General features: G+C 46.2%; 1 protein-coding gene across 1 annotated transcript in view; it reads right to left on the bottom strand.

Annotated features, from left to right (window-relative positions):
• LOC147459112 (uncharacterized) overlaps positions 1-27,270 on the bottom strand; it is a 75,569-nt gene that overhangs the window by 15,300 nt on the left and 32,999 nt on the right. The window contains exons 4-8 of the mRNA XM_086510448.1: positions 16,192-16,317; positions 8,447-8,514; positions 8,224-8,293; positions 7,757-7,822; positions 7,338-7,415 (exon numbers count right to left, since the gene is read on the bottom strand). Of these exons, the coding sequence (XP_086366574.1) occupies positions 7,338-7,415; positions 7,757-7,822; positions 8,224-8,293; positions 8,447-8,514; positions 16,192-16,317 (408 nt within the window). The remainder of the gene's footprint in view (positions 1-7,337; positions 7,416-7,756; positions 7,823-8,223; positions 8,294-8,446; positions 8,515-16,191; positions 16,318-27,270) is intronic.

Below are 27,270 nucleotides of genomic sequence, written 5' to 3'. Positions count from 1 at the left end.
GGAGGCTACAGCAAAGGATTCGAGCCATACTTTTTCGTCGTCCAGAGTGCAGATGAAGATGGATCTCTATGCAGATAGATCTCTACTTCCCTCCCAAATTTTCTACACATTGTATAGCTCAGTTCACACGTTTCACGCCTTTCGCCTTTCACACCTATCCGCTTAGTTTAGGATTCTATAGTATTTATATCTTGTTATCCCTAGTTTAGTTTAATTTAATTTAATTTATTTTGTTAATCTGACTTGATATCAGATACACCGCATTGTAACTTCCTGGTCTCATAGGTCACTTTGGCCTTTTGAAGACGTTAATATAACATTTCATTTCATTTCTCTCTCTCTCTCTCTCTCTCTCTCTCTCTCTCTCTCTCTCTCTCTCTCTCTCTCTCTCTCTCTCTCTCTCTCTCTCTCTCTCTCTCTCTCTCTCTCTCTCTGCGCGCCACTGCTGCTGCTCCTGCGCGCGCCACTGCTGTTGCTCCTGCGCGCGCCACTGCTGCTGCCCCCTGTGCGCGCCACTGCTGCTGCTGTTTCACCCCCTGCGCGCGCCACTGCTGCTGCTGCTGAACCCGTTGTAGCTGACCTGTTGCGACTGCACGCTGCCAAGGCTGTAGCACTTGCCGCTGCCTCACTGTGGCAGCATTACCAAGTGCACCAGGCCTGCTGCCCCCAATCTCTCACACACGGATACATACCCACACACACTACACACATACACGCATACACACAAGTACTCCCTCTCTTCCCCTTCTCCCCTCTTCTTCACAATATGAAGAGAGGGTAGTTACGAAGACAGCCATGTCTTCCCCCATCATCAAGACGCCGGCATCGACAATGAAGACAACGTTCATGCTCACGAACAAGAGGCTTGCACAATTGGAGAAGGACATGAAAGAATGGCGGATGGAGAGAGAGATATGGGAGGAGGAGAAAGCCACCCTCATCAAGCTATGGAACGAAGAGAAGGAGGACATGAGAGCGGAAATCCAAAATCTCAAAGAGGAGAAGGAGAGAAGGGAACGGGAGAACGAGAAGGAGAGGGAGAGATGGAGGAAAGAGCAAGAAGAGATGAAGGCACAAATCGATCTCCTTCATGCTTCCATCACATCCCTCACCCCCGAAGAAGGAGAGATTAAAGAGGAGGCTAAGGAAGCCCTCAAGGAGGAGATCACCAAAGCCCTCACCGCAAGCATTGAGGACAAATTAGAGGCCACCAAAGAAGGATGGGTCGAAGTGGTCAAAAAGAACATCAAGAAGGTTGCAAGAGAGGAAGCCCAAAAAGATGAGGTACTCATCGTACACACAACCATCGAGGAGGAGAAGATGCGACAAGCTCGCCGTCTCAATGTGCGAGTGACCGGCATCAAAGAAGAAGGGTCTACACCCGAGAGCGATGGGAAAGCTTTATGCAAGAAAGTGGGATACAAGGAAGAAGAGATCCCTTTCTCCAAAGTTTGGAGAGCCGGCAAAGATCCAAAGAAGAGATCTCTCATCCTCCAATTCGCCTCCGAGGAGTCTCGAACTTCTTTCCTCCGAAAGAGGGTCATCTTGAGAGGGCTAGAAGGCCCCCCGATTTATCTTGATGATGACCTCACAAAGATGCAACAAGATCACCGTCGCGCGTGCATGCCTAGAGTCCACCAAGCCCGCAAAGAAGGGAAGAAGGCAGTATATCGAGATGGTAGGGTTATCATTGATGGCAAGACCATCGCATAGGGACTCGCGGCCTGTGGGACACACGAGGAGATTCATGTCACGGTTTGGAATTGCAATGGAGACCTATGGACACACCCAGAGAGACTTGAGGAGGTGATGAGAGGTCGAGACATCATTCTACTTACAGAGACACACGAGAGCCCAGAGAGAGGGCTACCACGGATACATGGATTCCAGTGGGAGTCTCTACATCGGGGGTGTATGCGCCAGCACACCACTCGTGGCTCAGGAGGAGTGGCCATACTCTTTAGACAGGGGCTTCACAGTAGACTACAGATTGTTGCCCGGGACCCACAGGCCCGCTACATGTGGATTCGCCTCGAGCTCTCACGAGACAGGATCGTCTACATTGCCCTTTGCTACTTTGCTCCAACAGGCTCCAGATTCGCCCCTATTGAGCAGGAGTCACCGTACGCATGCCTCACGGAGGAGATTATGGAGTACTCCACACTGGGTGAAGTCTTCCTTATGGGAGACTTCAATGCTCGTACGCGCAGTGAGCAGTGTGAGGCATATGACCACGAGGACCCAGAGGCACTACACACTCTAGATGAGGAGGCTACTATGAGAGATACAGCAGACAGAGCTCCAGTCACAGCCTACGGACGACATCTACTTCGACTTGGCTCCCAGCACCGTCTCGTTATTTATAACGGGATGGTCCAGTGGCCCACCTCAGGGGGCCTGACTTGTATGCCACATGGAGTTGCAGAGGGAGGAAGGAGTACAGTCGACTATATTCTGGGACCCAGGGAGGCTACACACCTTATCACATCCTTCACCATTCCACCCATACCCATCGGAGCCGACCACACATACCTCTCTTTCTCCATCACCGGAGATACCATCCCACACAGCTCCACAGCACACACTCCACACACCACCATCCATTTCACACATGAGCTAGCCTCTCTTTACTCGGCCGAGGTCGAGCATGGCCTATGCCTCCTCCACCCATCCACACCACTCTCAGTTCTCACATCACATATCTCTTCCGTTCTCCACACTTCAGCTATTAGCTCCTTTCCACACACCACTCACACAGGACGCACTCCCCCCCCCGGGACTATGCCTCAGAACCGCTGGTATGATGATGAGTGCAGAGAGCTATACCGACGCCTCCGCGCACAGCGAGCCTTAGGAGAGATCACAGAGAGAGAGGCCAGACGGCATATGAAGACGCTGACATGCCAAAAGCGGCGAGCATTCGAAGAGGCACAGGAGCTTGAGCTATACCGCCTATTCATGAGCATGGATAGCGCGACAGCATGGCGCACCCTGCGCGAGCCACGTCCGACTATAGCTATTGAGGATCCACACATATGGCATGATTATGCAGAGCGACTTTACGAGGTGCCAGGACAGCCTCCTATCCCACAGCCACACGAGCCACGCCCCACGTGCTCCTCCTTCTTTACAGCACAGATGGTAGAGAGGGCCATACGCCGCATGCAGCACAGACGATCAGCTGACCATACTGGATTACAGAGTGAGCACATCATTTATGCGGCCTCCACTATAGCCCCGTTGATTGCACATGTCTTCAACCGGGCTATAGGGGAGGGCTTCCCAGAGGAGTGGACACAGCACACCATAGTGCCTATCCACAAATCTGGCGACACCTTGGATCCAGGGAACTACAGGACTATCATGATTGGCCACACGATGGCCAAGCTATATGGAGCAGTACTTGAGGCACAGCTCAGCTGCTACGCAGAGATCGAGGGTTTACGAGCTCCAGGCCAGGCAGGTTTCAGACGAGCTTTCTTCACCACTGATCACATCTTCGTTCTGCGCTGCCTCATTGATGGGGCAAAGGCGCGGAAGAAGAGGCTTTACTGCTGCTTTGTGGATTTCCGCAAGGCCTTTGACACAGTCCCACGCGAGAGACTCTTCCAGCGCCTTCACAGCATTGGGGTACCAACAGAGATGATTTGGGCCATATATGCTCTCTACGAGAAGGTGACGGGTCGAGTTCGTTGCCCAGGCGGTTTTTCAGAGACCATTGCTAGCACCATTGGTGTTAAGCAAGGATGCCCACTCTCCCCGACACTCTTTGGGCTCTACATCGACGAGATCTTCGACTACATACTGCGAGCAGGGGGAGAGGGGAGCGACTTGGCAGGTACTCCCGTCCACATCATGTTATATGCTGATGATATTGTGTTGATTTCAGAGTCACCCGAGGGCTTGCAACGCCATCTTGAGGCCTTGGACGAATTCAGCACACACAGGGGGTTGACTGTGAACCTTGGCAAAACCAAGGTTATGATCTTTCACACATCCAGTGCAGTGAGGAGCGCTGCCACCTTCACAGCAGCAGGAGGAAAGGTTGATGTAGTCACCTCCTATGTCTACCTTGGCATCACATTCACCAGCCTACCAGGACCCTTCACTATGAGGCAGGCTGCTGCTGACAGGCTCACCCGAGGATATGCAGCTCTGGCCATGCTAGAGCGGAGATGCCACCGGGCACACTTTCAGGAACCCCGCACGAAGGGGTGGCTTTTCGACACCTTAGTCACCCCGGCCTTGATGTACTCGGCGGCAGTATGGGCACCAGGATTGACAGCTGACCAGTGGACACAGCTTGAGAGGCCACAGGTATGTATGATCTCACGCTTGCTCCGCAGCAAGAAGACAGTGCCACATGACATTATTAGAGCCGAGCTCGCCACACCACCCATGGTGGTAGAGGCACTATTCCAGACAGTCTGCTTCATCCAGAGGATGAGAGAGCTACCTCCTGACAGACTTACTCGTAGAGCATTTGAGGCAGCTATACAGCTATCAGAGAGTGGGCATGAGAGAGCATGGTACTCACAGGTCAGAGCATGGTTTGAGGGACACGGTCTTGACATGGAGAGCCTACCACCATTCCAGTACGACCCCCACTCACCATATGTTCACCTCTCTCGCAGTGAGAGGAACTTGGTACTGAGACAGGATCTGTGGCAACTATACACTAGGAGAGTCTGGGAGTCACCTGGCTTGGGGACGAGGATGTCAGATTACAGAGACCAGTTTCTCACCATATTGTCCGGGGGGTTCATACAGAGACCACGCTACATGGACACATATATGCCACATAGCTCACGGGTGGCGATTGGTCAGCTGAGAGTGGCTTCACACAGGTTAGAGATTGAGATCGGGAGACATACTGGTGTTCCCAGGGAGGAGCGCGTCTGCAGAGCCTGCACAGAGGAGGTGGAGAGTGAGGAGCACTTTGTATGTAGATGCAGAGCATACACTGAGATCAGAGGCAGGTATGAGGCCCTATTCAGAGGACAGCCCACTCTCCGAGAGATCATGGACTCTCGAGATCAGAGACAGCTCGGACGGTTCTTACTAGAGATACAAAGCCATCAGGACACACTACTACAGCCACACACAGCTACACAGACAGAGGGGAGACAGTCGCAGCTCACAGACTTCTTTCAGAGGATTACCGCCCCTCCCCCACCAGACACTCAGAGGGGAGTGACACTCCCACAGGCGGAGGTGAGCCGAGCTAGACGACGACCACGAGTCACAGGCTACAGGGGCGCGAGCTCCCACCACCGACAGATCGAGGAGATCCGAGCCCGGGAGCGCCGTGCCACTGAGGAGCGAGTGGCCCGGATGAGGGCCGACCCGACAGCTTTCATCCGGGCAACCTTGGCACCAGACCCGCCCATGTACCACATCTTACATCCCCCCATTAGTACAGGATGGAGCTAGATAGCTTGATGCATTCTCATGATTGTACTACCTTGAGCATATAGACATGCATATACCCCTAGAGATAGAGCTCCATCCCTCCTCAGATACCCCACTACCTACACTCAGTTCAATTTTGTATCAGTTTTTGTTTCATTTGTCTTTCCGATAGACGGATGACATACACACCATGTACATTTGATTTGTCTCATAGGCCGATTTCGGCCTGACATAGACGTTAAAAATCTTTCTTTCTTTCTTTCTTTCTTTCTCTCTCTGCGTCTCTGGACCCCCAGAGGAGCAGACACCATTGCAGAGCTTTGCCTGCACTCATACTACTACTACTGGCATTCTCATAGACCGAGCATTGGAGCTAGGGAGATCTAGACGCCCGCGATTGAGGAGAGGAGCTACACAACATCGACGGAGACTACGGCAGAGGATTGAAGCCATACTCTCTCGACGTCCAGAGTGCAGATGAGGATGGATCTCCACCATATCTTCCCCCCTTCTTTCATTGTACTACACATTGTATTTTGTTTCAGTTCTTTTTGATTCCAGACATGGTATCAGATTCACTATGTTGTAACGGCTTGGTCTCATAGGTCACTTTGGCCTTTTGAAGACGTTAATATATCATTTCATTTCTGGCCCTACAGGCCATTGAGAGTCCCTCACCTTGTTGGATTCAAGTCGATATAAACTGATCATTCCAATGTGGAACTGCAGTCCAGGCGCTGGAATAGGGCAGCCTGCTTGTGTCGACGCTAAACTGCTTGTGCGCCGTGTCTGCTACTACACCTGCGCTTAATGTCCTCAAGCCCTCATGCACTGTTCCAATGCCGCCTCTTGACCTCCATTGGTGCTGCCCCTCTCCGCCGGAAGCCCTCATGCACTGTTTCAGTGCCAAGCCCCTTGATGCAGTCGTGTGGTGCCTTTTGTAGTAGAAACTTTAGAAAAGCATCTAAGAAATTAATGAATGGTTTGAAATGGAGCCAGTAGGAGTAATAGTTAGTATATTCCACTCATTTCCAAGGAAAGTATAGGGATCCATATAGAAGAGAGCTAGGTGCACGAGAAAAATGTGTCCAAATTTCTGTTGCATACAATATTGAGGTGAAGTAGTGGTGATATCTTGAGTAATTGTGGAAGGTCCATGCCAATGCTGGCTGTGTATACATTGTAGAGGGACGAGTTGAAAGGAACCGTGAGGTTTGTCTGGAGCAATCTTGGTGCTCAGGAAAATTATCACGTAATGAGCACCTTCCACTTCATGTTGTGGGCAGCATCCATTGATTCATTGACAGCATCACAAAATGAGATCAATTTAAAACTCCTGATGAGATGACAAATAGATGCCTTTTGCAGCTTGGAGGGCAATGTAAGGCTTCCTCATCCATGTGAACCTCATCTACATTACTCAAAAACAAGAGAGTTTCAAAGCCAGTGAGAGGGATAGAAAGAGCCACCTTTTGCAGCTTCAGGCAAAGCTACACTTATAGATAGTCCATAAATAATCAACAGGAATGCTCGTACAACCCTGAGCATCATCTGCACCTCCTAGGCCTGAGGTCTTAAAGATTGGAGTTTGTGCGGGGTTGTGGACTGATTTCAAAGGTAGGCCAGGAACACCAATAGATAACATCAGCTATGAATAAACTAACAAGACAAGATTGGGAGACTCAATGTTAAGAAGATGACACCACAAATAAATTGCTACAAACTGGGATCGAACTGTTAGTTTAAAAAATAATTTCTCCCTGATTTAGTATCAACGTGTGAAAATTTGTCACTGGAAAATCCAACCCTCTATGCAAGGATCGTACATATCCTGGAGTTGACTACAGATATTTATTTAAATTAAAAATAATAATAATAATAATAAAAAACGAGCCTTGAACTCAATGTCGTTTAAAAGTACATACCATGCTTACATCTACTCGAGTATCCAGCCTTATAAACTCATTGAATCTTCTCAGACTCTCCGTCTTTGCATCTTTTTCCTAAGAAAGGTTCGCAATTCGTAAAAGCAAAAATTAGCCCTTAGAAAAACATTCATCTTTTCAAGAGAGACATTTGAAAATATTGATAAGCATCCAATAAATTCAAAAGACACCAACATCTACTTGAAATGCAGTGTTACAACATTTTCAAAACGTGGTGACAATAACTTGCTGTTTTTCATTTATGTGCCTTCGTTGAATATTGCTTTTCGTCCAAACCTAATTTGATTGTTCAAACGCAAAATTTGCAACTTATAGCATAAGATTAACATTTTGTTTTTTAAACAATTTATAGAAAATTTAATAGTTTTTTATTATTTAGTAAACGAGATTGTTCTTACTTGAGGCTCTGCAACTTTTCCGTGCCAAAGAACATTGTCTATGACAATCAAGCCTCCAGGTCGTATCTACCAAAACTCAGACATCAAAATGTTAGGCATAGGGACACCATGCACCAGAGTCGCATTTAAAACGATGGCAAGTGCTTTGCATTTGAGAAGAGACATGTTGACATCAATCCTAAAATTTGTGATTGGCATTTCCACTATACACGTGATTCTTAAGTACACTTTGGATGCCAGAGTACCTGCAATGCATGTAACTATATTTGCCTTTTATCTTGGAATAATGGCTTATATTCTCACGCGATTAAGGCTACAATATTGGCCCTCTTAGAATGCCAAAGTGAAATGGGAAGATGTAGAAAAATGTGATGATTGTACTCATAATGAATGTGGCGACTTCCTTTCAGTCCTCCCAATGATTTGCATATTGATATTCATATGACTCACAGACTGATAAAGCTTACCAATTGGAGCAGAAGCTCGTAATAGTCTCTATAAACTCTCTTGTCTGCATCTAGAAAAGCAAAATCATAGCTGTACAAGCCTCACCAAATACTCAATCAGTTCAACTCACAAAGCTGCATGCTTAAAAAATTTCACACACTCAACCAAATTAAGAATAATCACAAAGAACAAAATCAACTTTGATCATAACACACGAGACAGAAACACCTAAAATATTCTAACCTATTTGCTTGTCCTTTCCTCAATAGCATAATCAAAGTATCAATAGCCATTCCATGATGAACTTGCACCTGCAAATTGCAATCAAATTAAGCGCTTACTACATTTAGTATAGAATGATAATGGTACGAAGCAACTTAGCAGCACAACCTAAATGATAATGCTTGACTAATCCTATGTAAAAGGTCTTCAAAGTTCCAAAGTTAAGACGTGCATTGAAGATCGTTTGGAATACTTCTATGAGGTCTCATAATGTCATAAGGGCTAGAACTCTCGAAGTGTAAGGATTGTGTAGTATCCAATGGCAACATAAATGCAGAAGGTTATTGAAAATTAAGTGCCCAGCTGCGGCAAATGGCTCCCTTTTAATGAACCTGATTCAGGATTGGAGTATAAAAGTACAGACTGATGACTGATCATATCAAAGATATTAGCTATCCTACTCCTGTGTGTGTCATTTTATTCCTTTAATGCATCATGAATTCAGCCTCATTTGCCAACATACAGTGCAGTTTGAGACAATAGATAAGCAAGCCACACTTCTTATGAAAGAGGTATTTATGAGTTCAAAACGTATCATCCATAGAAACTTTAAAGGCCGGTAGATTCAGCACTTTGCTAGTGGGAGGATAAGACCATTTGGTACCATTTGAAAGGCCCCAAGATAGCGTCATAGAACTAATCTAAGGGAATAGTCCACCAAATAGGCCACTATATAGGGTCAATACAACCCAGCCAAACAAGATTGTGTCACGTGCACATGGCTCTATGTACCACATGGACATGCTTCGACGACTTCTAGAGCCAATTTTCCAGTTTTGAAATCCTCTTGCATAAATGGTTCGTACATGCGTTTTGACAGATGATGTTACACTACGGTGGGCATTTGGCATGACGTGCATGTGGTTCTAGGTTAGAGGAATCTAACGAGCCATTCCCCGCATCAATCGGATTCCTGGGTGGGCAGATGTGCAACAGCTTCACCCGAAACTTAGCCCTGGTCAAAAACTTATAAATGAAATCTTTTAATGATTAAATTTGTTGGGTTGGTGGACAGTTTGCCCTACCTCAACCTAAAGGAGTTTATAACTAATAAATTGCGCCTATAGAGGGGCACCGTGCCTCGTCTTGAGGAGTTACAACGGCGACAGTCGTCATTCGAGTCACTAGAGTCTGCACTTGAGGTATTGCATGGGTGTACATTCCATCTATGCAATCTAAAGCAAATACCACATTGGCAATGATGTGGGGGGGTCCATCGGATGTCATTCTCCTCTTCTCTCTCTTTCTCTCTACCTCTACACATCTCTACCACACTTTCTCATTCCCTCTCTTCAGGGAAAGGTATAAGGAATCATCATTCAAGCTAAAAGGAATCACTACCGCAAGCAAAGAAAGAAAAGGATTTGTGGAAGCGTAAAACTTAGATCTTCACCATTTCAATTCCACTGCACCTGATATTGGTAGCAAAGCTTTGAAGATTTTGCACTAATCCGCTAATATTCGATTTTTATTTTCTCTCAAGTGTTTGAGTGTAAGTTGGAGCGTATCACCCAAGGACGCTTCTCTCATTCAAGGAATTGCAAGACCTGCCATTGTGCATAGGACTGTGTGCCTTGAGCGTACGACATGCACAGACTGTATACTGGGGGTTGCAGTTGCGATGCGCATGCGAGAAGGTAGTTTGGTGTGTGCGCTTGATCACCACGACATAAAGATATCCTAGCATGGATTTTGCAATCATAACTTCTTCGACATGACAGATCGCATCATTGAAGACATACATTGGAAACATGAAGATGTTAATTGCGAGTATCAGGATTTCTTGGCGGCCTATAACGACAAAGGAAGGTGCCATCCAGATCAGCCTTTTAGCTTTGGAGTCTCGGAATTGTTTCCACAACCATCTCTCCCATCTGCTCGGAAAATTCCATCAGTTCAGAAGAGGCATTGCATCATCATTGATCTGTACACATCTTTGACAGCACATCTTTATCTGCATCTTCTTAGCAATCTGTAGCCATCCATCTGGAGCCAAAGGGTTCCAGTCCAAGGCAATCACTGTGGGAGTTTGCAAGCATCGTGAGCCTACATTCGTAGCCACATCCGTTGCAAAGACGATAGAGCTTCCATCATACGGCAATCTAGTCGAAGCCCCAAGAGGAGCCTCTATCTTTGAGGAATTACTTGGCGGTTTCCTGAGACATCATATAGAGGACTTGCCATGGTTCATGGGCATTCCAAAGGACATATCCATCTTCATCTCCCAGTCACCGTTGCTCTCGCTAATCTTCCCACATAGGGCAACATAGGCTGGAAGGTAACCTTCGTGGACATCGGCGTTTGCATATCCCGCCATTCGCTCGACAAGCATCTATCTTGTTTGCAATTTGGTTCACACCATCCAAGTTGGGGCAGCAAAGGTTATTGTTTGCCGGTAACCCACAAGGGCATCGTTGATTCAAGAGGCAGTCCATTGTTTGCCAATAGATACATCATCACCATCCTTGTGTTTTGCACATTTCAACATTACCCATGGGAGCCTCTCTCTCAAAAGTCGCCGTGGAGGACATCATCTAGAAGGAACTTCATCCAAGACCATCTAATGGCGTGCATGGAGTTCGGTACCAGTACCTCACCTTAGGTAGGAGGGGATGTCACATGCACATGGCTCTATGCGCCACGTGGACATGCTTCAGCAACTTCTAGAGCCAATATTCCAGTTTTGGAATCCTCTTGCATAAATGGTTTGTACACGCGTTTTGACACATGTTGTTACACTACGGTGGACATCTGGCATGATGTGCATCTAGGTTAGAGGAATCCAACGAGCCATTCCCCACATCAATCGGATTGCTGGGTGGGGGCAAACGTGCGACAGTTTCACCCGAAACTTAGCCCTGGTCAAAAACTCACAAATTAAATCATTAATTTGTTGGGTTGGTGGACAGTTTCCCTACCTCAACCTAAAGGAGTTTATAACCAGTAAATTGGGCCTATAAAGGGGCACCATCAGCTAGCATTTTGGCATCAGTTGGGAGAGCGCTCGCCAAATGAGCAGGTCGGCCTCAACGTTTTGCAAAGCATCAAATCAGCTAGCCATGGCGTTGTTGCAACTGCAAATCAGCCCTAGCACTTGCGGATTTCAGCAGCTAGCCAGCATTTTCAGATTTCAGCCCTTTCATCGCCTCTCCTCGACCATTCCTTTGCCGTCATCGAGTGCTCCATTGCTGTCCATCCTCAACATCGTCGAGATCAATGTTTTCAGCCCTTCATTCCTCTCACATCGGGAGCGCAATTCAGCCCCAAATCTATCCCTTGGTGGCCATCCACAATCCCACATCGAGAGAATCCAAAGGTGCATCAAATCAGCCCCGGAGGTGCCTCGTCTTGAGAAGTTACCGTGGCGACAGTCATCATTCAAGTCAGTAGAGTTTGCACTTGAGGTATTGCGTGTGTGCACATTCCATTTACACAATCTAAAGCAAATACCACATCGGCAACGGTGTGGGGGACCTTTCACAGGGTTGGTTGGGACACTATCGGATGTCATTCTCCTCTTCTCTCTCTCTCTCTCTCTCTCTCTCTCTCTCTCTCTCTCTCTACCTCGACACATCTCTACCGCGCTCTCTCATTCCTTCTCTTCAGGGAAAGGTAAAAGAAATCATCATTCAAGCTAAATGGAATCACTACCGCAAGCAAAGGAAGAAAAGGATTTGTGGAAGCGTAAAACCTAGATCTTCACCATTTCAATTCCGCTGCACCTGATATTGGTAGCAAAGCTTTGAAGATTTTGCACTAATCAGCCAATATTTGATTTTTATTTTCTCTCAAGTGTTTGAGTGTAAGGTGGAGCGTATCACCCAAGGACGCTTCTCTCACTGAAGGAATTGCAGGACCTGCCATTGTGCATAGGACTGTGCGTTTTGAGCGTACGACATGCACAGACTTTATACCAGGGGTTGCAGTTGCGGTGCGCATGCGAGAAGGTAGTTGACTTGGTGTGTGCGCTTGATCACCTCGACATAAAGATATCCTAGCATGGATTTTGCAATCATAACTTCTTCGACATGACAGATCGCATCATTGAAGACATGCATTGGAAACATGAAGATGTTGATTGCGAGTATCAAGATTTCTTGGCGGCCTATGACGACAAAGGAAGGCGCCATCCAGATCAGCCTTTTAGCTTTGGAGTCTCGGAATTGTTTGCACAACCATCTCTCCCATCTGCTTGGAGGATTCCATCATTCCAGAAGAGGCATTGCATCATCATCGATCTGTACACATCTTTGACAGCACATCTCTATCTGCATCTTCTTAGCAATCTGTAGCCATCCATCTGGAGCCAAAGGGTTCTAGTCCAAGGCAATCACCGTGGGAGTTTGCAGGCATCGTGAGCCTACATTCGCAGCCACATCCGTTGCAAAGACGATAGAGCTTCCATCATACGGCAATCTAGTCGAAGCCCCAAGAGGAGCCTCTATCTTTGAGGAATTACTTGGCGGTTTCCTGAGACATCATATAGAGGACTTGCCATGGTTCATGGGCATTCCAAAGGACATATCCATCTTTATCTCCCAGTCACCGTTGCTCTCGCTAATCTTCCCACATAGGGCAACATAGGCTGGCAGGTAACCTTCGTGGACATCGGCGTTTGCATATCCCGCCATTCGCTCGACAAGCATCTATCTTGTTTGCAATTTGGTTCACACCATCCAAGTTGGGGCAGCAAAGGTTATTGTTTGCCGGTAACCAACAAGGGCATCGTTGATTCAAGAGGCAATCCATTGTTTGCCAGTAGATACATCATCACCATCCTTGTGTGTTGCACATTTCAACATTACCCATGGGAGCCTCTCTCTCAAAAGTCGCCGTGGAGGACATCATCTAGAAGGAACTTCATCCAAGACCATCTAATGGCGTGCATGGAGTTCGGTACCAGTAGCTCACCTTAGGTAGGAGGGGATGTCACGTGCACATGGCTCTATGCGCCACGTGGACATGCTTCAACAACTTCTAGAGCCAATATTCCAGTTTTGGAATCCTCTTGCATAAATGGTTTGTACACGCGTTTTGACACATGTTACACTACGGTGGACATCCGGCATGATGTGCATCTAGGTTAGAGGAATCCAACCAGCCATTCCCCGCATCGATCGGGTTGCTGGGTGGGGGCAAATGTGCGACAGTTTCACCCGAAACTTAGCCCTAGTCAAAATCTTACAAATTAATGATTTAATTTGTTGGGTTGGTGGACAGTTTGCCCTACCTCAACCTAAAGGAGTTTATAACCAGTAAATTGGGCCTATAAAGGGGCACCATCAGCTAGCATTTTGGCATCAATTGGGAGAGCGCTCGCCAAATGAGCAATTTGCATAGCATCAAATCAGCTAGCCATGGCGTTGTTGCAACTGCAAATCAGCCCTAGCACTCGCGGATTTCAGCAGCTAGCCAGCATTTTCAGATTTCAGCCCTTTCATCCCCTCTTCTCCACCATTCCTTTGCCGTCATCGAGTGCTCCATTGCTGTCCATCGTCAACATCGTCGAGATCAATGTTTTCAGCCCTTCATTCCTCTCACATCAGGAACGCAATTCAGCCCCAAATCTATCCCTTGGTGGCCATCCGCAATCCCACATCGAAAGAATCCAAAGGTGCATCAAATCAGCCCCGGAGGTGCCTCGTCTTGAGGAGTTACCGCGGCGACAGTCATCATTCAAGTCAGTAGAGTTTGCACTAGAGGTATTGCGTGTGTGTACATTCCATTTACACAATCTAAAGCAAATACCACATCGGCAACGGTGTGGGGGACCCTTCAGAGGGTTGGTTGGGACCCTATCGGATGTCATTCTCCTCTTCTCTTTCCTTCTCTCTCCCTCTACACATCTCTACCGCACTCTCATTTCCTCTCTTCAGGGAAAGGTAAAAGGAACCATCATTCAAGCTAAAAGGAATCACTACGCAAGGAAAGAAAGAAAAGGATTTGTGGAAGTGTAAACCCTAGATCTTCATCTGACTTTTGTGGTAAAGGACGGCTTTTCATACATGTGCATAGACCATCGTGCGTTGAACAAGAACACTATCAAGAATAGAAGTTGCACGCATAGGTAGAATAGTGTGAGGGCCATATTAAAACCTTCATGAGGAGTTGTTGGCAATTATCCATGCTCTTTCTAGTTGAAGCACTACTTGTTCAGTGGTTTTTTTTTTAATATCCATACAAATCATCACACCCTTCGCTATTTTCTTACACAAGACGAATTGTCAATAAACACATGAGATAAGCAAGCATAGAAGGGAACAAGAATGTGGTGCTTGATGCATTATATCACGAAAGCCCTGAGCTTCAGCAATGTCTATTTCCCTTCATCATAAAGGATGACATGAAGGCACAATATGCTTAAAATGAAAATATAAAAAGGATGTATAATCAGCTGACAAGTGGACAGCGACATGGGCATTATGTTCTCAGGAATGGTTTCCTTATGCGGCATGGGAGAGTATGCCTTACTAAGCATAAGCTGCATAAGCTATTGTGCATAAGCTGCTACTAGTTGTGGTTGGGCATTATACACACAAATATCTGTCATATGTCTGTTGCTTCGGCATGTCGCCCCAAGGGCTTCGTTCTGAACATTCCACATCTAATTGTCCTTCTCTTATGCAACGTCCACACCAAATACCGTGTCAGAAGACCAGTATCACTTCTACTGCCTGTGCTACGGGAGTCTATACCGCCCGCTCCTCTCTAAGTCTTTGGGCCCACTAATCGCAATACCTAGGAATTGCCAAGCCGTAATGAGAATACCGCTTTCCACCCCCACTCTACGGAGCCAATGCTTCAGTTGGCTCCAGTACTGCTTGTTGAAGGGCTAAACGGCTGGGTAGTTGGGGTCCTGAGCCTCTGTGCCTTGACTACTTATTCACGAAAGTGTCCAGCATCTATGCAGCAAGATCTGTGCCGATATATTGATCATTGTTATCCAAACCACGTGAAGGTTTCACATTGCACTAGCGCAATCAGCTGATTTGCCACATCAAGCCGATTGACAAGTTTGTGTATCTCAGTTGCATACGCATAAATGGTCCTCCCATCCTACTTCAGGTTATTTAATGGGTCTAGCAGATCTGAGTCAGCTTGACACCTGGTGATCAGCCCTTGCCGGTAATTGGTTTACCCATTAACAGACAACTGGTACCTTCAATGCAAAAATGTGGTTTTGCAAAAACACAAATCTCGTCAACTTTCTAGGGAACACAAACTTACTCAAAAAGAGGCCAAATAGTTAAGCATAGAAACTCAGAACAAACACAAATCTCGTCAATTTTCTTGCGAACACAAACTTAAACAGAGTCCAAAATGTTAAGCATAGAAACTCAGAACAAACAAACTCTGTAATGCAACACCTCAATATGAGATCATTACTCTGAATTCTGCAGGCATATAGTACCAACACAAGAGATGTAGTACCAACAAGGGGAAAACGAATGAGAGAGCTCTTACCCTCGTACCAATTCAACCGCTAATCCTTGCTGCAATCAGCTCCTTGGACACAACAAGGCTCTCATACCATGAAAAAATGAATAGAGGACATGCAAACGCACATGAAGAACAAACGAATTTCAAAGGGCTATGAACACTAGGGACAGAAGATATCAGCAAAGGCATATGGAAATCCTAAATGTAATCTCTCTAATTTCAGATCATTAAACAATGTGACTTCACGTCCAAAGCCGTAACCTTACCTTCTGTGTGACACCAGCTCGTCCAAAATACTTTTGAGCAACACCAAGTGACACTTCATCCCTTTCACAGGCAACAAGATGCCCACACTCAGGCAGAACAAGTGCCACCGCCAAAGAAGAATATCCCTGCAAAAAAGATAAGCTTTCATTTACTTTTATTTGGCAGCACAAGCCAAACCTTACTACTAAGAAAAAGGAAGAAGAAGAGTGCATCACATCATAAACTAACTGCTTTTTCTCAATCACATGAAGTAAAAGAGGGATTGATCACATTGTTGAAAGAAACTCAGTAAATAGGATGCTCTCCTCCAAATAGAGAGCACTCCGACTGTCTGCAAGAAAAGGTAACTCCATTACTTTTCTTTTCGATAACACTAAAGAAACACAATAAAGAAGGACTCTCCCCAAATAGATAACACTCAGACTATCTGCAAGAAAAGGTAACTAACCTAAAAAGGTCCAAGCTGGGAGATATAGAGGCCTTTTACAACCAAACGCCCCCCAGACCGCAGCCTGCGTCGTTTGGAGGTGTTGATGTTAGATTTACACCACTCTGCTGTTTAACGTAGGTCTAGGGCATACATGTACGGCTAGTATGTCTCCGCGCTGGCCACCCACTGCATTGTCCGGCCGCCCGCCATTTACTGGGCGCCCCATATATCCTTTTTTCCTTGTTGGGTCGTGGGGGCATCTTCCTGCACTGTTCGACCTCCCCTTGGGCACCTATATATGGGACTAGGTGGGGTACCCACTTCTCAGTTATAGACTAACACATCTAATGTATTAAGGGTCTCTTGCTTTGGTAGTCAGTTGGGGGCTGATCGCCCCCTTTCCCCATCTCTGGCGTTTTGTGTTTCTGTCTGTCTCTCTCTCCTCTCCTCTCTCACGATTCCGCACACGCGCACTCTCACATGGTATCAGTAGCTTCAGGCTCTCCATGGTCTGGGTGTTTCCGCATCAGGTTCTCCTCCCAAGGGATCAATCCGCCAGCTATTTCTGTAGATCTGATAGCGTTTTGCAAAAGCCAGGCACGCGATGGACTCTGGCAGTTTTCTGTCGCGGAGGACCCCCCTCCACCAGCGTTTTTTGATCCCACACCTGGAGATCCCCTTCTGGTTGCAAGCGTTAGCCTTCTCAGGTTGTTTCGTCGCTGGAAACTCCCCTCGTCCATTTGCGTTTTTTGTTGTCTCTAGCGTTTTTCTAGGAGCGTATGAGAATGCTAAAAAAACGCTGGACAGTAGCATTTTCATCACCTGGTCGTTGCGTTTTTGGGTGGACAGCAGCCTCTTGGCTTGTGTTTTTCACAAGAATGAAGTTACCTCCTGCCAGGCCACCATCCGGTGGTGGTCCGTGCGATCTCTCAGTGACTGCTACAGTACACCTATATCTTTTACATCGGCTTGATCATCTACGGGTGTACAATCCTTGGGAGATCCATTCATTCCAGCCATCATTCGGTGGTTGCGCACTCCTAAGGGGGTGGTGACTTGTGATTTTCTATGGACACACCTACGCACTCATCAAAGGAGTTCATACGAGATATGGCCATGCTCATGGCATATGGGATTCCGACATACCCAGAGAGGACACCACCATCTTGGGTGGACAAACACTTACCACTTGACCTCAACATGTCAGATCACTTGCTTACACAGGAGCATCTACACGGACTTAGGGAGAGGATCTTGGATCTCTTCTTGGACAGGTTCATTGCTTGGATCTACAAACTGGAGTGGGACTTCAATGCTTTGGACTCTCTTGGAGAGTTTACCCGCGAGATGCGGGAGATCAAGCATCCTGGGACTACATCCGGAGTCACCCGGAGCTTGGCTTGGATGGTAGTGTAGTTGCTCTTCTACACTCCTGATCATTTGGATTGCTACCTTCATGGTTGCTCACACTCACCCTCGGTAACCTTAATAGCAGACTTATGCCCCGACCTGGGCAGTAGGCCACTCCCAACTCATTCACATTGAGAGCCACACCGAGTTGTGGTTTGGTGGCGTTGTTGGCGCAGATTTTGTTTTGGTGGACACCGAAGGATTGGAGGCAAGAGATACAAGTAAGACGGCGCAGACAGATTGGTTTGGTCTTTCCACTTCCCAGAGGATATTCACACCGCAGACTTCTCAGTTTGCTTCCCTTCTTCATACAGGATGATTATGGTGCAGACACCTTGGTCTGACCACACCTCTTCTTAAAGGCCCTTCACAGCACAAACTGTTGAGTCTAGCTTTCCCCTCATCTTGGATTACTTTATTGACTCATAGGACACCATCCGGTGGTGGTCTGTACAATCTCTCGGTGACTGCTGTAGCTTACGGTAGCTTCTATAGTGCAGACTGCTTAGTCTGGCTTTCCTTGTTTCGGAGGACATTTACGACGCAGATTGCTACATCTGGCCTTCCTGGAGTTTTTACACAGCTTAGCCACCTAGCCACATTGGGTTGCAGGTTCATGCATTGACAGGCTTCTGGTCATTCTCATGACAATTCTTGGGCTTCTCCATTTTCTCCAGATGGTTTGACTACAGACACCACAGATCCTATTGTGCAGGACACTTTCAAGTCTATTGGCACTTCTTTAACGACAAGGAGTTGTTTTCACACTCAGTTCGGGACCTTCACACAGTATCTTCACCCTGTATCGACGGAGTACAGCAGTTTGCTACACTGCTCGTGACGGCACTTTACCATGGAGATCTCTAAGAGGTTGGGACACCCCAGACTGCTGCAGACATCGCAATAGACAACTTCATCATTTGCCTCACATCTTCGGCTTCCTGCGGTTTGTTCAGCATCCGGAGCTGAGAGGGGGTGTTAGATTTACACCACTTTGCTGCTTCACTCGGGTCTAGGGTATACATGTACGGCTAGTATGTCTCCAAGCTGGCCACCCACTGCATTGTCCGACCGCACACTTCTAGGCCGGCCGCCCACCATTTACTGGACGCCCCATATATCCTTCTTTCTTGTTGGGTCATGGGGGCATCATCCTGCACTCCTCCACCTTCCCCTTGGGCATCTATATATGGGGCCAAGGGGGGTACCCACTTCTCAGTTATGGACTCACACATCTGATGTATTGAGTGTCTTGCTTTGGTAGTGAGTGGGGGGGCTGATCACCCCCTTTCAAGTTTCCCATCTGGCGTTCTCTCTCTCTCTCTCTCTCTCTCTCTCTCTCTCTCTCTCTCTCTACCATACTCTCTCGACATCCAAAGTGCAGATGAGGATGGATCTCCACCATATCTTCCACCTTCTTTCATTGTACTACACACGGTATTTTGTTTTAGTTCTTTTTGATTCCGGACATGGTATCAGATTCACTATGTTGTAACCGCTTGGTCTCATAGGTCATTTTGGCCTTTTGAATCATTTCATTTCATTTCATCTCTCCTCTCTCCGTTTCCGCACACGTGCACTCTCACAGTTGAGAGTAACCACTACTCTAACTTCTTAATACTCCCCCCGCAAATAACCACAAGGGTCCGGGCCACGAGTATGAACAAACATCATTTCTCACCACTCCACCCGGGAGTAAAATTACCAATCATTGAAACCAGTATTAAAACCAGAGTCAAACAATTCAAATTGGCACCAAGACAGGTTCAAAACAGATACCATCCATTTCAAACAAATTTCCAAACAGGATCATTAAACAAGTTCTCAAACGGAATTCAAACTTAAAAAGCAATCCCGACATCATTCGAGCTCAAAAAGTCGATTGACTTTCCATCTTGAAACCTGCATCAAAATTTGAGTTAGATTTCTTCTATAAGCTTGTAGCCCACCACAGCATGATCCATTAGCTCTCGAATAGTCGAAACAGGCCTAGACAAGCAATGTTCCTATGGCGGTGATCATAGTCTCACGACCTGACAATCACACTGGACGTCCAAGGTTTTTAGCTCAGGAAGGGATCCCAGCCAAGAAGCCTAAACCCTAAGAAGCAGAAGCAGCAGAAGACTAGCGTCGAGAGATGATGACGTGGCAGTTGCTGCACGGATTTTCGAATGGCGTGGCAGACTAGTACGGATTTCCACAATATGCGCTGGCTGTGCTGATGTGGCAGTTGTACGAATTTCTGTGAAATGCGCTGGCAGCTTTTTAAGCCAGTTTCTCGGACCACATGCTTTTGAGTTTGAAAGCTTTTCATGTAACTGCTTTTCATGGCCAAGGGCCTTTAAATATGAGCTAAGGGCTCAATCTTTGGCATGCTTCCTAGAGAAGGTGCAGAGTCTGGAGTACCAACGTTGGACTAAGCGCAAGCAATATAAAGAAATACTGAAACCTTGCTTCTTAGGGTTTAGGCTTCGTTCTTTAATGGTTTGACACATCAGCAGTTTGTGACAGGTAGAGCGGCAGGCGAACGGGCTGGCTGGGCAAGGCATCCGTCCACTCCCCCCCCCCCCGCCCATGCCTCTCTCTCTCTCTCTCTCTCTCTCTCTCTCTCTCTCTCTCTCTCTCACACACACACACACACACACACACACACACACACATTGCGGTTCTCAAACATGAAAAAGCAAATTGACAAGGACGACCATCTGGAGCAGGCCATTCAAAATGCAAAGAAGAAATGTGCGAGCCCATCAACAAGATTAATCGCAACCTCCTAGGCACAATAAAAACACTTGAAGAACATGTATCACACAGGAAAGCAAGATAAACACACTTGAAGATCGTGTGATGGTCCAAGATGAGGAGATTGCATTAGTCACGGAGGAGCTTGCAGAGGTGCGATCACGAAACACACTTGAAGAGGGAGAACTTCAACCCTCAGTAATTGAAGAACTCTAACACGATTAAAAAGCAAATGCGGGCCATCAAAGAGGGGGAGGAGCAACACAAAGAAATGAAGAATTCCTAGGTGGATCTTATCACAAAGACTCAACAGAAAGCGGAGGAAGCCAAGAAATGGATCGAGGTTGCCAAGAAAGGAAAAGGCAAGGAAACCCACCATCATTAACTTGACACTAGAAGAGGAGCAAAGGAGACAAGTGTGTGGGAATTTGTGGCCTCCTCAAAGACAGATAATATGGATGAAGAGGTAAAAGAACTCATGACTATGATGGGGATTAATGAGCCAACACAGACGAAAACTTGGAGAGTGGGCAATAAGAAAAGTGGAAGCAATGGGGAAACCTCGAAGGAAAGGGCACTTATCCTTCGCTTCCCCCTCCACGGAAGAGAAGGACTTTTTGAAGAAGAGACCAACTCTTAAGAAGACGAGGATCTTTCTTTGGAGATGACCTCACGCTCTCACAGATTGCTCATATGCAGGAGGTAATGTTGGATATTAGAGCAGCAAGGGAAAAAGGTAAGATTGCTTTTTACCGAGATGGGAGGGTGGTGATATTGGACCACGCTAAAGATGGCATCATGGAACTATAATGGGTCACTTCGTCTAAATGTAGGAGCATTTGAGGACAACTTTATGGGGAGAGACGTCATCTTGCTTTGTTCGGGGTTCTTGGAATTGAACCTGCGAACACATCCTCTCCAATCCTCCCAAGGCCGCATACGCTCAGGTCAATCTAGTCTCTGCTGCTCACTGCAAAGAAAACCTTCGCCCAGTGAAGACTATCCCAAGATAAGTGTATGCATTTGTGTACTCCACAGTCTCTTGAACATAAGTGAATGTAGGGATTGATCTTATGATCCACTGCGGTGTGGTGTTAAACACCATAACCTTGGTTTTACCAAGGTTTACAGACAATCCACTATCCTCTTGCAAAGCTATGTAATGCATCCGAATGTCGTTGGATACGCTCCGCTGAGTCAGATTTCAACACAATATCATCAACATATGGCAACAATGGAATCCATGTCCCTACTTGTTGGGCACCTCTGTCACCCTCTCTATCAATGTAATCAGAAACCTCATCTACATACATACCAAATAGAGTAGGGGACAATGGACAACCTTGTTTCACTCCAATAGTGGAGTGCACTAAATTAGATATCCCATCTCAAGTGCGTACATGTCCCACCATTTATTTGTATACAGCCATGATCCCCCAAATCAACTCATTGGGCACTCCCATCTCCTGTAGTTTGCACATCAATTTGCAACTGGGCACCATGTCAAATGCTTTGCCAAGAACCAAAAAACTACAATAAATCTATCTCCCATGTGCCCTACCCTCCTCGATGATGGCTCTGAGTGTCAGAATATGGTCAAGAGTGGAGAAGCTCTCTTGAAACCAGCCTATCCCACTGCCCGTACGCCCTCACTCTCTGCCCATCTGCTCAAAGATAGATGTAGACAACCAATGTGTGTCCAATCATAATAATACGGTAGTTTCTAGGCTCCGTAGGAGCACCTGCCTTGAAGATAGGCACAATAGTAGACAATCTCCAAGGCACACATGACACGATTGCAAGAACCTCAGCCAGCATATCTCGAGCATGTATAAAGTGCTCTGCTACTAGACCATCATGATCATATGCCCTCCAGGTCCTCATCCTATCAATGGCCGTCTTTACCATCTCAATGGTAAAGAAGGTACTTGTAGATGGGCATGGCTCAAAAGGATCTAGAAGGGGTGTCTATCCAGGGACCGTATATAAGGATGTTGCATACTGACCCATACATCGAAGAAGTAATCATTGGGGGAGGGTAGTGCTCATGAAAGAGACGCCATGCCTCTTCTGAGTCTTTGCTCAAGAACAACTGGTATAAGTCTCGCTCCATTATTTGAGCTAGGAACGCTCGCTTCTTCCGTTGCACAAAGCGCCAAAAGGCTGTCCAAGACTGCTTGTGATCGATGACCCCTAGGAGAAGATCCCTCTGAAGTTGTGCTCTCATCTCTCTACATTCCTCATCATACCAATTGTTTTGAGGCATGCTCCCAGGATGGCGTCTCTGATCAGGTGAGTGTGTGGGTATGCCTTTGTTGCTACATCATGCAATGTCTCAGTCAATAAATTGGTAAGCTCCTCCATTGAAAGTCCTGGCATGGCTGTTGTACATAGACGACCGTAGATCTCCTCTATATAGACACGGTCAGTCTCTGGTGTAAATATATAGCGGGTATCTGTCCTCCTTCCTGACACCTGAGCTGTACTGTACTAAAAGGAGACTGAAAGTGTCAAAAGAGCATGATCCACTGCTACACCCATTGGTCTGGGTCCTACTGTGAGATCCTGAATGCAAGGGATGAAGCTTGATTGTGCCATGACATGGTCCCTTGTGCTAGCCCCATGCCTATGTGGGAAGCAAGTAAACCCAGTTGCTAGCGGAAATTGTTGTAGGCCATTAAGTATGGCCAATCCATGTGAGGCCCCCATTTCCATCAAATATCTCCCGTATTCAGTGTATTCATCTTATGAGCATTTGTCAAGCCCCATATCACTAGTATCTAGCTCTCTCAGTATCTCATTTGAGGTATCATAAAAAACTGCCTGATGATTTCTCCTGCGGGAATTGAAGTCCCCCAAGAGAATGATGTCACCATCTCTGGAAAACTCCATATAACAATGTACAAGAATCTGCCTGTCCTCAATCTCACCCACATGTATCTTGCTTGATCATCTCTTCAAACAATGTGCACAAGCGGTTGTAACTCCTCTCTGAATAGCACTCCTACTCCCCTTGACCCTCTACCCTTGTGCTCTGGTCTCGTCTCTGCTCGACAAGCTGTCTCCCACCTATACCCAATCACATGTGGCATAAGCTGTCCCGGTGCCTGTTGTGTCTTTGAGCTCTAGCTCTTTGATACCTTGGTAGCTTCAGCTATGCTCTATGGGGTTCAGATTTGGGGATCCTCTATAGGCCAGGATGGGTGGAGAGGTATGAAGAGGCCCTTGGTATCTTTGATCTCTTTGTTGAATAGAGCCAAGGCCTCCGCGCCACATGAGATCATTAGAGCGGAGTTAGCAGCCCCCACCCATAACTCCGCTCCCCACCCATGGAGATAGAGGCACTTACCAAATCACTCTCCTTTATGCACAGCTTATGGGATACTACCAGAGATAGATATGCCAGATTGGCCCTTGAGTCCTCCAGATAGTTAGCTTTGCAGGGGGACAGATCATGCTAGTATGCACAGATGTCATCATGGTTCCAGATTCATGGCTTCAACATGGACAACTTACCCCCCTTCCAGTACTCCCTTGGTGCACCATCGTTGTCTCTTACACGGGTGGAGATTACTAGACTCATTTGCCAGGAATTGACCCACTTGGACACCAAGAGGACCTGGATAGAGCCGACATAGGAGTTGGGTACGAAAATGGATTTCTATAAACAGCATCTTTTCCAACTCACAGAGGATGGGTTTGTAATTTGACCCAGCTATATGGATACACATCTATCCCATGGGTTACAGTGTGCCATTGGTCAGATACATTCATCTTCCCACCAGCTTGAGATTGAGACTGGTAGATTCAGAGAGATACCAGCAGCCAGCAGAATATGCCGCCTATGCCATACAAAGCCAGAGACGGAGATGCATTATATATGTGAGTGCACAGTTTACTATGAGATATGGGATCGCTTCCATTGTCTACTCAGAGACGGCTTCGAACCCTTCTCCAGAGTCATGAGCTATCTATCAAGACCAGAAATGCCTTGGACTATATCTACTTGAGTTACACAGACACAGAGACAGTTTACTAGTTTACTGAGGGGATCTCAAGAGAGACGATCACAGAGACAAATTACCGATTTCTTTACACCAGACACTGGACACATAGAGGAGCAGCCACCACTGCAAAGCTTAGCTCAAACTCACACCCACGGTACTCTCATTGACCAAGCATTGAAGCTAGGGAGATTGAGACGCCCGCAACTAAGGAGAGGAGCTTCACAGCATCGACAAAGACTGTAGCAGAGGATTCGAGCCATACTATCTCGGCATCCAAAGTACAGATGAGAGGAGACTCACAACCCATTATATCACCCTCTTGTACTCGGCACCCATTGTATCAGTGATCACACATACTCCATACAATTCCAGCTAGTAGCACTCCAAGATTCATTTTAGCATCTCTTTTTTGTACCCAAACATGGTATCAGATTCACTAGTTTGTAATGGTTTGGTCTCATAGGTCATTTTGGCTTCTTAAAGACGTTAATATCTCATCTCTCTCTCTCTCTCTCTCTCTCTCTCTCTCTCTCTCTCTCTATATATATATATATATATATATATATATATATATATATATATATATATATATATATATATATATATATATATATATATATATATATATATATATATATACGAGCTGCAGACTATTTGTGTTGCAAAACAACTAAGAATTTCAAGCTTCACAGCAAATTTCCGACGACCTAGTGACCTTCCAAATACCAATTGACCCTGTTCCCATAGCCGCAACTCTACCCCAAAGGGCCTCGACAAGTAAAGCCAGCTTTTCCCTAGCGTTGTACAGGCTCGCCCTCATAACAGAGTCATGTCTTTCAGCACACCGATTTCAAACACAAGCAATAGTTTCCTTGCGGTGACAGTTGCGCCCAGAAAGGATCCCGCTGCTCGTCAAGACGCAAGGATTACGGTTTTAGAGGCTCAGATCCAAGAACGTGTTTTGGAGAATGCTAAACTCAAACAACGCTTGAGTAAGCTTGAGGATACAAAGGCAAAGGAGAGCGAAACTTTGCTCACAAAAACACACGAAGACTGTCAAGGCGGCTCAGAAAGAATCCCATGAATTAGTGCATAAGAAGATCAACAAAGAAATACAAGCAGTCTTACAAGAATGCCGGCTACAAGAATCCCTTGCCCTCAAGATTAGGATTGGAGGACTCTCCACACCATGGTGCACCGAGGAGGACACCCTCGAAGAAGCCACCACCAAACTCAATGACATTCTCCAACCAATCAACATGGAGCCCACCACTGTCTCTTGGATCAACGACACGCATAGGCATGTGCCACCTGGCCAACGCATCCTCACTTTAGAGAACAAAGAAGAACGGACAAGACTGCTACCCAATCCTACCGCCTAAAGGGGAATAAGCTTTTGATCGCCGAGGAATTGACAACAAATCAACTCAAGCTTAGAGCAAGCGAGCTCAAGAAGATGCATGAAGCCCATAAAAAAGGTAAATGGGCAGTCTATCGTGGCAGTCTTGTTCTTTTCCTTTTCCCTTTACCCCTTGAAGTAACCTCAGTCCCTAACTGATATGAATCTAGCAACTCCACCCCGAAAGAGCAGATGTAATGTTTTTGTTTTGGTCCCATGGGTCATATCTGACCTCCATGGACGATAATTAGATCTCTCTCTCTCTCTCTCTCTCTCTCTCTCTCTCTCTCTAAAGGCAACCCTAATGGAATGACTAAATGGAGCAAAGATCAACTCTTATGCCTTGCCAGTTGTAGGCCATGACAATCATTTTAATCTTTCTTTCATCTCTATTCTAGCTCTGAATTCAGTTAGAATTGTACTTCATTTCTAGTTACATTAGGTTAACTTTCTTCCTTTATCAGCTCAACCATTTTCAGTAAGCTTCCTTTAAATTCAAAAGTCAAGATGGTACTATTAGCTCAGCCACTTTGCGAGTATTATACATAGATGTGCGTGTAAGGTGGTTTACCAAAAATCACTAGATGCTCCTTTCACTACAAGGACTCTTTCAAGGCTGTCCATATTCCATAAGGAGTCAATGGGCCCCAATTATCTTTCAAAATATTTTTCGTGATGGGAAGTGATTTGCAATATTGGTTTTCAAGGACTTCCTGACAAGCCAAGTCATCAAGTTCGTGTTGACTACGTCACTGCCCCTTATACGCGCCAAATGTTCCTCATACAAATTGAATGGTCTGGTGCATTTTTCAAAGCAGGGCAACAAATGTAGTTGAAATCTGGTGTAATAAGACGTTACTCAGGCATTATTAGTTATGGGAAAGTTTCTGCCTATTCAATATTAGTTTCAGACCGAATCCTTACAATTAGGAGGGGTGAAATTAATCTTAGGCTGATTCTGAAACAAAATTTCACCAACTGTGAACAATGAAACCCCCCAATCAAACTTCTGGTTTTTTATCAAAATGAGATGAGATGTACTATATGTCTTCAAGTGCTAATAGTAAGCAGCACTAAGGAGGAGACAGCT

The sequence above is a fragment of the Adiantum capillus-veneris genome, chromosome 4, assembly GCF_014529385.1.
Source record: "Adiantum capillus-veneris isolate H3 chromosome 4, ASM1452938v2, whole genome shotgun sequence".
NCBI classification, from domain to species: Eukaryota; Viridiplantae; Streptophyta; class Polypodiopsida; order Polypodiales; family Pteridaceae; genus Adiantum; species Adiantum capillus-veneris.
This window is presented reverse-complemented; position numbering and strand designations above follow the sequence as displayed.